The sequence below is a fragment of the Acartia tonsa genome, chromosome 10 (assembly GCF_053477335.1).
Source record: "Acartia tonsa isolate MP-2025a chromosome 10, ASM5347733v1, whole genome shotgun sequence".
Taxonomy (NCBI): Eukaryota; Metazoa; Arthropoda; class Copepoda; order Calanoida; family Acartiidae; genus Acartia; species Acartia tonsa.
The window spans coordinates 33309254-33321555 of record NC_137269.1 but is presented as its reverse complement, the minus strand read 5'-3'; the positions used below and the strand labels follow the sequence as shown (position 1 = coordinate 33321555).

Below are 12302 nucleotides of genomic sequence, written 5' to 3'. Positions count from 1 at the left end.
AACACAACAATACAAAATTTCAAACTATTTTAATCACAGTATAGTAAAATTAAGATCTAGAATTTAATCATCAAATTTAGCTAAACAAGAAATTAAGCATTTATTTCTTTGATCTAGACTGAAATACCTATTTATTTTAAAAAAAGTGGTAGTAATATTATATGAGAACAAGGAAGTCTGTCAGTGTGTTTGAGCAACATGTTGTTAATTAATACCGTCCTCTCCTTTACAGTGAAGCTTTTAATTTCTTGTGGGAATTTTTTTGGGTCTATTTCAGGGTTGTCTACCACCATCCCAAGAATAATCACCATAAAAAAAATATTCCCCCCTAAAAAAATATAACCAAATATTTAAAAGGGCATAGCTAGACACGCGTTAGCATTAAACAATAGAAACACAATCTTTAAGTTACACAAGACAGAATATTTGAATAAAAACTATTGTATAACTATTAAAATTAATAGAAAAAAAAAAGAATACAAGACTTGTATAATAAAGTTACAAAAAATATCACCAGTAATAGGCATATTTAAACATAAAAACAAGTTTTTAACACCCATAATCTCAAGTGCAGGAAAGGTGAGAAAATAGCATAAACCCAACAAATCAAATTACTTCCCGAAAAAGTATAGCCCTTGGGATAAGCGATTTCCGAGAACTTTATGTTTGATCAAAGTAAAAAAACATTAATTACAATATATTCTCGAATCATACGTACATGAAAAGAACGAAACAGTTCGTGGCGCTAAAGAATTGGATGCGATTTACTTGGCTTACATGTATTAAGATAGACCTTTGAATAATGTTTTAAACATATCCATGGAGCATCTTAAATTTTATACATAACAAGACTTTACGTCGGTCACACGTACTTCTTTCAAGCAGTATTTAATTAACCACTTCATGTTGTATTTTAAGCTTTAAAGTTATTTTTCCAACTATACAAATATTGAAAATATCAAAATTACTTAGATTTCATGATTATCATTAAGATTTTACAATTTACTTATTTTCATAATTTAAATAAATAAATGTTAATAAAAATATATCTGAAGCAAAATTTGAATACGGGGAGTTTCCAGAAATATTGTACACCACAAAAGTAATAAAATTCTGCCTTTGTATAATTTCTTCAAACTGAAACAGAAAAACTGTAAAGTACCTTTTTTACAAATATATATAAAGATAAGCGGCGTGAAACATTTCAGCCTTCACAACGTATTTTATGGTCTAAAATCACTTTATTTCACATTTTTCTCTCACTTTTTTGACTGGAATTGTAAATGATCACTATTTATGAAGCTTTTCATTATTTTTTTGTAAATCACTTTTAGACCTCACCCAAATTTTGGAGCAATTTTCATTTCAGTGTATGTGTGTGTGTAAGCAAGATGGGAGCATACAGTGTGTATGTGTGTGTCAGTCTGTGTATATGTGTGTGTGTATGTAATATGGGAGCATACAGTGTGTGTCCGTCTGTCTGTGTATTTGTGTGTGTATGTGTGTAAGCAAGATGGGAGCATACAATTTAGTTTTGACTGCGCAAGCGCATTTCTCTCTTCGACAATAAATTACACCATTTGCGCATGCGTCAAATTATCTTTGCGCAGACGTACATAACAAGTTGCCAACTTTCAAGTTTCGGTATTTCGTAGATTAAAACAAGTCGAGAAAGAAAATTTTTACTCCTTTATGATATCAGGATTTTCCACATTATATTGTAGATATATCTCTGATATTCAGACCAATATTTTCGAAAATAAATCTTGTATTATGTTTATAATTTGTTGTTCGTTTGGATATAAAAAGAAATTTATTATTTTGCTAATTCTGAAAACTGTTCACGGGTTACTACTAAATGCAAATGAATTCTAACAAGAAATAAAAAGAAAAGAAACTATAGCCTAAAAATGACCTTATAAATAGTCAAAATAACTTACTTTTCTCATTTTACGGCTAGAGAAAATGCCCGTAAAGTTGGACTGTTAATCATATTTTTCAGCAATTTTCGCTCCACATGCATTTTTAGTCTTGGTCAGAGGAGACAATTTTTAGATTTGGTTATTCTTGTGATTTTAATGGTCCTTTCTTTCTTGCAAATTTTTGGCCAAAGTAACATATTTTGGCATCTTTGGTATAGAAGTAATCTCTAAGAAACACTGCGCATGCGTTACCATTTGTTTTGGTACGCTTGCGCACAAGTTGGTTGAGGTAAATATTTGTTATGTTACGCATGCGCAAACCATGCAGAGGTAAACAAACATTAAAATTTGCGCATGCGCATCCGCCAGCCTCCGTGCCCTATCAAAAGATGGATAAGATAAAAATGACATTCATTGAAACCGCGTTTGGAATAATACTAAAAAATAGATTTTTGTTTAAGCTTTATCTGAACGAAAAGGAATTTTAGTAAACTGAAATTTTAATAATTTACGAAACATTATAAGATTTTATTTATGAATGAAAAGCAGCGAAAAAAAGAGGTATTCTCTAATTGGTTTGAATATTATTTCGACTATTTTGATTGGTCTTTGTTTTTAACTAATATCAGGTTTTAACAGAAGTGCCGCATATCTCAATTTCAGAATCTTTGATTGTAATACGTATTTTTTATAAACTTAAAAGTTGATATCTTTTTATATAAAAAAAGTTAAGTATAAGTTTTTTAGATTTATAGTTTTGGGCTATAAAAGGATGACCACGATGAGCTGGGCAAGTTCCCAGTTGAGGAGTGAGATTCTACCCCATCTGAAAAAATAAACCCCCCCCCCCGCCATCTATCAAATTAAACCCCCCCCCCCCGGCATCATGAAATTTTTACCCCATCTTATGATTTTGTCCCCATCATGTTAATTTATCCCCATCTTCATATTTTGTACCTCTCCAAGAGAAACAAAATAATGTCAGAGAAGGGATAAATTATTGAACAGGGGACAAAAATGAAGGATGGGGTCTAAATAGGAACATGGGGCCAGGATTGGAAGGTGGGGTCTGATTTGACAGATGGGGGAATGATTGGCAGAAGGGGAAATAAAATCTGGGTAGGGGGGAGGGGAGAGTCTGGAGGGGTTTGCGAGGTGAGCCTCGCGCGAAAGAATTTATATTAGGGTAGCATAAGCTACCATACTCCACTGTAGTGAAGCTATGCCTTTCACTCTTCTATATTTTCCTATATTTTGAATAAAATTTGAAAATGCCTCTATTTATTTTTTTTATTTCTCTTTTAAGACTTTTTTTATACTAAATCACCAACATATTCTAATACTTTACTTTACCTAATATTTTAAGATAAGAATTTGGCTCCATTGAAGAAAAAAAACAATAGTTTGTTTGAAATAGGAACATCTAGTGGCAGATTATTGAACTACATAATATACATTTTTCTGGATGTCAACAAACATGATGATTGGTTGAAAAACACAGATGGGGTAGCAAACAATGCTATGATATCAAAATTGAAGCAAGGGGTTAAAACTTACACATGGTGGTCAAAAAATTAATATGGGGTCATTTTTTCATGATGGGGGTAGTTTCAAGTGCTTATATCTGGAGAACCGTAAGAGATAGAGGCCTAGTTGCTTGACTGTGGTAACTCAGATTTACATAAGGAAGCCATTTATGCACATGGGGGACCAAAACATGATATGGGGTATTTTTTTCATGATGGGGGTAGTTTCAAGTGCTTATATCTGGAGAACCGTAAGAGATAGAGGCCTAGTTGCTTGACTGTGGTAACTCAGATTTACATAAGGAAGCCATTTATGCACATGGGGGACCAAAATATGATATGGGGTATTTTTTTCATGATGGGGGTAGTTTCAAGTGCTTATATCTGGAGAACCGTAAGAGATAGAGGCCTAGTTGCTTGACTGTGGTAACTCAGATTTACATAAGGAAGCCATTTATGCACATGGGGGACCAAAATATGATATGGGGTATTTTTTTCATGATGGGGGTAGTTTCAAGTGCTTATATCTGGAGAACCGTAAGAGATAGAGGCCTAGTTGCTTGACTGTGGTAACTCAGATTTACATAAGGAAGCCATTTATGCACATGGGGGACCAAAATATGATATGGGGTATTTTTTTCATGATGGGGGTAGTTTCAAGTGCTTATATCTGGAGAACCGTAAGAGATAGAGGCCTAGTTGCTTGACTGTGGTAACTCAGATTTACATAAGGAAGCCATTTATGCACATGGGGGACCAAAATATGATATGGGGTATTTTTTTCATGATGGGGGTAGTTTCAAGTGCTTATATCTGGAGAACCGTAAGAGATAGAGGCCTAGTTGCTTGACTGTGGTAACTCAGATTTACATAAGAAAGTCATTTATGTACATGGGGGACCAAAATTTGATATGGGGTATTTTTTCATGATGGGTGTAGTTTCAAGTGCTTATATCTGGAGAACGGTAAGAGATAGAGGCCTAGTTGCTTGACTGTGGTAACTCAGATTTACATAAGGAAGCCATTAATGAACATAGGGTACTAAAATTTGTTGGGGGTTTCTTTTTTCATGATGGTGGGTAAAAATTGAAAATAGGGGCCATTTGTTATGGTGGAGAGGGAATTAGGTTAAGTTAGGTTAGGTAATATTGAGGAGCCCTGCAAGGTTAGGGCCCCCCGGGGGCCCTAACCTTGCAGGGCTCCTCAATATTACCTAACCTGTGCAGGAGACCCTAACTCTGCAAGGCTACTCAATATTTCCTAATCCCTTCATGAACATAGGGTACCAAAATTTGATGGGGTTGTTTTTTTTCATGATGGTGGGTAAAAATTGAATATAGGGGCCATTTGTTATGGTGGAGAGGGAATTAGGTTAAGTTAGGTTAGGTAATATTGAGGAGCCCTGCAAGGTTAGGCCCCCCCGGGGGCCCTAACCTTGCAGGGCTCCTCAATATTACCTAACCTGTGCAGGAGACCCTAACCTAACTTAACCTAACCTAACCTAACCAATTTTAAACTAACATGAACCAACTAAACCTAATCTAACCCATTTTAATCTAACCTAACCCATCTTAACCTAACCTAACAAACTTAACCTAACCTAACCCATTTTAACCTAACCTAACCCATCTTAACCTAACCTAACCCATATTAACCTAACCTAACCCATTTTAACCTAACCTAACCTAACTTCACCTAACCTAACCTAATTTCAACCCCCAACCCCATCATAGAAAATTGGCCCCTATATTCAATTTTTACCCACCATCATAGAAAAATGACCCCCATATTAATTTATGTACCCCCATGTGCATAAATGGCTTCCTTACTTTAATCTGAGTTACCACAGTCAAGCAACTAGGCCTCTATCTCTTACGGTTCTCCAGATATAAGCACTTGTAAGTACCCCCATCATGAAAAAAATACCCCATATCAAATTTTGGTCACCCATGTGCATAAATGGCTTCCTTATGTAAATCTGAGTTACCACAGTCAAGCAACTAGGCCTCTATCTCTTATGGTTCTCCAGATATAAGCACTTGAAACTACCCCCATCATGAAAAAAATACCCCATATCATATTTTGGTCCCCCATGTGCATAAATGGCTTCCTTATGTAAATCTGAGTTACCACAGTCAAGCAACTAGGCCTCTATCTCTTACGGTTCTCAAGATATAAGCACTTGAAACTACCCCCATCATGAAAAAAATACCCCATATCATGTTTTGGTCCCCCATGTGCACAAATGGCTTCCTTATGTAAATCTGAGTTACCACAGTCAAGCAACTAGGCCTCTATCTCTTACGGTTCTCAAGATATAAGCACTTGAAACTACCCCCATCATGAAAAAAATACCCCATATCATGTTTTGGTCCCCCATGTGCATAAATGGCTTCCTTGTGTAAATCTGAGTTACCACAGTCAAGCAACTAGGCCTCTATCTCTTACGGTTCTCAAGATATAAGCACTTGAAACTACCCCCATCATGAAAAAAATACCCCATATCATATTTTGGTCCCCCATGTGCATAAATGGCTTCCTTATTTAAATCTGAGTTACCACAGTCAAGCAACTAGGCCTCTATCTCTTACGGTTCACCAGATATAAGCACTCAAACCTACCCCATCATGAAAAAAATACCCCATATCAAATTTTGACACCCCATCATGAAAAAAATACCCCATCTCAAATTTTGACACCCCATGTGCTTTCTTATGTAAATCTGAGTTACCACAGTCAAGCAACTAGGCCTCTATCTCTTACAGTTCTCCAGATATAAGCACTTGAAGCTACCCCATCATGAAAAAATGACCCCATATTAATTTTTGGACCTCCATGTGTGATTTTTGTTCCCCATATTATTTATACTTACCCCATATGTAATATTTTACCCCTATAACTCATAGTTTATTACCACCAAGCTTTGTTTTATACATTGAAAATTACAGGGACCAAAATTTAAGATGGGGTACAAATCACATGATGCCGGGGGGGGGGGTTTATTTTGACAGATGGCGGGGGGGGGGGGTTTATTTTTTCACATGGGGTAGAATCTCACTCCTCAACTGGGATGGTGCCGAAATTTGTAGTCGTAATTACCTAGTAGAAACAAAAAAAAATTCAATTATAAAATAAGTAAAAGTGCTGTACCTTTTATAGTATTAGTTTACTGGCACCTCTGTCAAAATTTCCTGCCCATTCAACAGGGTAATCGAATTTCAAAAAAAATTCCCCATTTTTAGGATTATCTTTGTTGCCAACTTAGTCGTAGTTTCACTCCCGCTACTAAATAAAAACATTTTATTAAGGAAAATCACAAAAATATAATCCAAATTTCAAGTAATATGTTTAAAATTTATTAAACTGACCGTAGGATTTTTATAATTTTAAATTGACAGATGAAAAAAAGGGATTTTTATAGTAAAAAACGACATACCTGTTTTTCAAGCATTTGATTTCTTTCTGCCTTCTTACTTTTAACTTTTAAAGCTTTATTTTCAATTTTTCAAGCCAAAAATTAAAAATTAAACCACCTAACCTATTTTCAAGTAAATAAAGTGCTATATTTTGACTCATGATAAATAAATTTATTTAGTTATTGTTTACATATGAATTGTTCAAGTTTCTGAAATCGTGTGTTTTCATATCAAAACTTTTTGCTTTTGATTAAATAATTGTGTAAGTATATGAAAAAAAACATATTTAATGAATTATTCTTATGTTATTAATCTATATTTTTTTTTCAGACAATTAGTATAGGCACACGGTGTTAATGTATTATGTCATAAAAGTTTAGAAAAAACAGTGAAGTAATAGCTAGACGAAAAAAAATTTATAAGATCGTTAAAATATAAAATATCGCTGGGATATAGCGCAAAACCAACGCCAACCAACAAGGAAGTGATAATTCCAATTTGTGTAACAAATAAATCATTGAAATGGATAATATGCACGGACCTGGCTATTTTGGGGCGAAGCAGGAGGTGACTGATATCCCCTCGCCCCCTGTCCCTACTTCCCAACACCACCAGCTCAATGGGGATGGCGGAGGGGGTCACCACCACCCAGAAAATCGTTATTCTGATATCAATGTACTTTTAGACCAGGAAAGTTGAAATTTCCAAAGCAATGCGCGCATAGCTTTTTATCATTAACATCTATAAAAACTTTTCTGTTAGTCAACATTCAAATAAGTTAAAATCTTGGTGTAAATATTCTCTTATAAAGGGGGGGGGGGGTATTTACACCCCTAACTGAAGGCTTTAGATGATCTTAATTTATATAAACCTATCTAAATGAATCAAATGTTAAAAAGATTGATTTAACCTAACTAATGCTTTATTCTCTCCTAATTTCATCTTATTGAACAGATTTTAAACATAACTGATCAAACGTTGGACGAGGCTCAGTCTCGCAAGCACTCACTTTCTGCCCATAGAATGAAGTCTGCCCTATTCAGTGTGCTCTGTGAAATCAAAGAAAGAACTGGAATCACTACAAGGTAAGCTAGGGATGGAAGGTGAAATCCCACATTTTGCGAGCTGAGAAAGTGTAACTTTTCCCTTGCTTGTTCCTTATATAATTGGGGCATTTCTAAAGATTACCTTACTTGTCTATCCAAAAGTCTGACATATGGAGATTAGAATAAGATCAGTCAATTTAGTTGATATTTATGAAATAGTGAGATATTTAGATGTAGTGTTTTTCCCCACCCTGTGTATACCTAATTCAATTTATGTTATTTTAAGAAATGTTACCGATGACGATCCCCCAGATCCCCAACTCATGCGTCTTGACAACATGTTAATTGCCGAAGGCGTGGCTGGACCCGATAAAAACGGTAGTGCCGTCGCGGCTCCGCCATCTGTGAACCCCGAGACAAGCATTGAGCATGCAGACTACAAGGCCCAGCTGAATCAAATTAGAAATATTTACCACCAAGAATTGGAGAAGTATGACCAATCTTGTCAGGAGTTCACCACTCATGTTATGAATTTGTTGCGTGAACAGTCCAGAACTCGGCCCATAACGCCGAAAGAAATTGAAAGGATGGTTAACATAATTCAGAAAAAGTTCACCTCTATTCAAGTAAGTATTCGTATAGAAAAAACTATCTTGTTTTGTGTTGGCGTGCAAGGGCTTCCCTAAACATGCAGAAACTTTCGGACGGAAGATATTAAGAAAATAATATATTATGGGGTTTGTAATGACAGTTGGCATTATTAATTTCTAAGGCATAAGCTATAAATTAAACTAAGTAATATTGTTTATTATTTAGGTCCAACTAAAGCAAAGTACATGTGAAGCAATTATGATTCTTCGTTCAAGATTTCTGGACCAGCGTCGTAAACGACGCAACTTTACCAAAAAGTCAACAGAAGTGCTGAACGAATATTTCTACTCGCACCTTGCTAACCCTTATCCTAGCGAAGAGGCGAAGGAGGAATTGGCTAGAAAGTGTGGAATCTCAGTTTCTCAAGTAAGTTTGTGTAGTTTTCTATATATGATCAATTTCTTTCTTATGCTCTACTTGAACGGACTCACCTAAGACATTACTCTACTTTGTATCAAAATGAATAAACCATGCCAAGGCCCCAATGCCCATAATTCTACCAGTTAAAAAATTTCAAAATTTCACGCAGATCTAAGAAACATCATTTAGAAGTTCATATTTCTATATTTTAAATTTTTGTAAAATTATTATTTCATTTTAGGTGAGCAACTGGTTTGGAAACAAAAGAATTAGATACAAGAAAAACATAGTAAAAGCCCAGGAGGAGGCAAACATGTATGCGGCCAAGGCTGCCCAAGCTACACTGACCCCGGGGGGCTCCCCTGGACCCATGATGTCACCACAGTGGGGGGGTAGTCAATATTCTGGAGAAGGTGGGTATTAGTTACTAACTTGCCCCATAGATAAAGCCTGTAAATATTATTTTCCACGGAGAGGGACAAGTTTAAACAAACATAAAAGTACAACAGAGAGCAGACAAAGATTTTATATAAAAATGTAATTTAATTTCATGATTAAATCTGTCTGTTTTTTTTAACAAAACTTTATCTTTTCCTAGCTCTGTTAAATAGTAATTTTAAGTTATGTATTTGTGTATAGAAAATCTAATGTATTATTTTATTTTTAAGTTGGATAAGTTTTTTAAAACTAAATTCTTATCATCCTAATTTTGGAAGGAATTTAACAACCAACAACGAATGAAATTAACTGATATATTACAGGGTTTCACTTTAACAATATACCTAGATATTTTTAATGTTCTTAGTGATATGGATCATTTTAAGATAATATGGTTGAAGATTCTTACTTTACATAAAATATTTTGTTATGTTATTGTTGTTTATGTCCAATTTTGTGTTTGTAAGGTTTTGTACTTACTGCTTGTCTGTTAGAAGATGATATAATACATATTATTATAAATAACCTAAATTCAACTGGACTGATAGATTTTGTACGTTTTTCATCAAATAAAGTTAGATAAAATATGCATTAAAATGAGAGAATGAAATTTTGATTTACATGTATAAGATGCAATATTAGTTTTGTAAGTAGTTTTCACCTATGCATGCACCAATTTTACAATTAGGCGAAGTGTTTACATCTTTAGATTTCTTATCATCTTCCTGGACTACATTCAATCTTATTTTATCAAATACAAAACTCATAAAAAAATACTTAAATAAATATTGAATCGCTCAATTATTTTAGCAACTTCTGAAAAAAAACATAAAGGTAGGTAATTTAATATGAGAAAATAAGAAAGAAATCTCTACCTATTCTACTTAATTTTGTAAATAGTCGTTATGATTGATATGTATTATGAGTAGATATTTTGTGTTACAACAATAATATTTTTTTTTGTAAAGAATTCAAAACTTGTTGAATACCTAGATTTTTGAAAATCAAGAAACTTAAAAATATAATTTTTTCAAATGAAGTTTAATTTTTAACCTTAAGACTGGCAATTATTTTATCCATCTATGCAATATAAAATGTTCTCTTTGTGATTATTAGCTTATAAGAATATTTCCTTCCATTTTAAATTATTTACATCACTTAAAAATTTAAAAAAAAATTTTGTATCGTGTAAAGTCGGCAATTTTAGTATTTTTCTTCTGTAAAACATAAAGAATCTACACTGATTAAAAAAAACTTCACTTATTATGTTCTGTTATGATTTACTTGGTAGCTTTTAAAAGTCTGCTCTTAATTTTAATGGTTATGCGATTAATAAAATGTGTCTCTATTTACTTTAGAAATATCTTTTTATATCGCCTTAATTCATAAAAAGCATACAAACATTGTAATTTTAAACTTTTTGATAGCATAATACATCCATCTTTTCATTGCTATGATTTTCTGTTTGTATGTTCCTCAGAAAATATGATAACTTTTTTGAGCAATATCTAAAATTTCAGATAGACTATATATATAAAGAAAAACACAATTTATAATGTACATGCAGAGAAGATAAAGATATTAGAAAATGCATTCACGGTACAGAATAAGCAACAGTAGTGATGCCTTTAATTTGGATCTTGGTGTCCCCGCAATCCAGAAGCTTAATTCTGATAAGCAAACAGAAGAAATCAGGTAAAATTCAATTTGAGAATATACATAAGCAAAGCAGCAAATCTACTTTACAAGGGTGTATATTCTGCTAAAAAAAGAGGGGGGGGGGGGGATAAATAAAATAAACAATTTGTTGGTTTGTAATGCAGCTTTGCGTTATTTGAATAAGTTAAAAACGATCAATACTCACTGGATTAGAACCGGTTCTCAGTTATACAGAAAAAATCGTATATAGAATCGCATTACAGAAAATTTTCTACAAATATGAAAATAAGATACGATAAGTAGCTATGATATTTGTCTTAATCGTCGTTTTTTGATTAACTTTATGAGTAGCTCCTTTCTAAAAAACTAGGTATTTTATTTATTAGGCATTTATTTTTAGAATATACTGTGAGCCAACCGTAGAATGTCAGAGATTAAAGAATTTAGATGAAAATAGGTACTTTTTAATTCTTGACTCCTTTATAACGCATTAAGGGAACGGGGGTATAATAACAAATCTCGTTTTAGTGGTATGTTATTTTTCTTAAAATTTTTGTATTGGGGCCATATATCATGTGATGGTGTCTGAACATCCACCTCCCCTCCTAATAGCCTAATAACTCCACTGAAGCCTTGCATAAACTTTCTTTTTAAATGACAGAAAAATCTTTTCATTCATTAACGAGATCTTAGTGGACATAAATACAGACATAGAGACAACATGTTACTTATATTTAAGATGGCAATCTATTCAATCTAATTCATAATTTATTTTAGATTAAGTAGTACTACAGAAACTTTATTAGTTGAGCCTCATTATCTCAACGTCCTATTTACTCCATTAACACAAGATATATTGAATCAGGTAAAACATGATACAGTGAAAAGCGCTGCTTTTATAAAACAAGGATATATGTCGTTCAGTAAGAGATTGTTATAAAAAATGAGGTTTATTCAGCTGCTATCCAAGAAGGGATTTCGAATTTTATAGACCAAACAATCATATTTACTTTGTCCCTTATCTGTCCTTTTAGCCGCTTATTGTTGAAAAAAAAACACTTTAAAATACAATACCTATGTGTTAATTAAAAAAATCGCAAAAGTTTACTTATCTTAGATTGGAAGGTTGTTTGGTAAAAAAAATTGGAGGGAGGACGTTTTTTCCTTTTTTGGTGGTTGGGTTATCCCAATATTTTAATCTCACCACAGGAGCCAGTGCTATATTACATAAAGATTAGGACACAAACGGTTTAACGGTTATCGAGATATTAAGCTTCAGAAAGA

The 12302-nt window shown here is 33.5% G+C and overlaps 2 protein-coding genes across 2 annotated transcripts in view; both read left to right on the top strand.

Annotated features, from left to right (window-relative positions):
• LOC145329935 (uncharacterized) overlaps positions 1–12302 on the top strand; it is a 151025-nt gene that overhangs the window by 118877 nt on the left and 19846 nt on the right. The window contains exons 2-4 of the mRNA XM_080174415.1: positions 10881–11054; positions 11419–11475; positions 11796–11883. Of these exons, the coding sequence (XP_080030541.1) occupies positions 10948–11054; positions 11419–11475; positions 11796–11883 (252 nt within the window). The 5' untranslated portion in view covers positions 10881–10947. The remainder of the gene's footprint in view (positions 1–10880; positions 11055–11418; positions 11476–11795; positions 11884–12302) is intronic.
• LOC145329936 (homeobox protein extradenticle-like) lies at positions 7199–10880 on the top strand. The gene is made up of 5 exons (XM_080174417.1): positions 7199–7554; positions 7819–7949; positions 8197–8536; positions 8727–8927; positions 9163–10880. The coding sequence occupies exons 1-5, from the start codon at positions 7387–7389 to the stop codon at positions 9343–9345; spliced, it is 1023 nt and encodes a 340-aa protein (XP_080030543.1). The 5' UTR covers positions 7199–7386; the 3' UTR covers positions 9346–10880.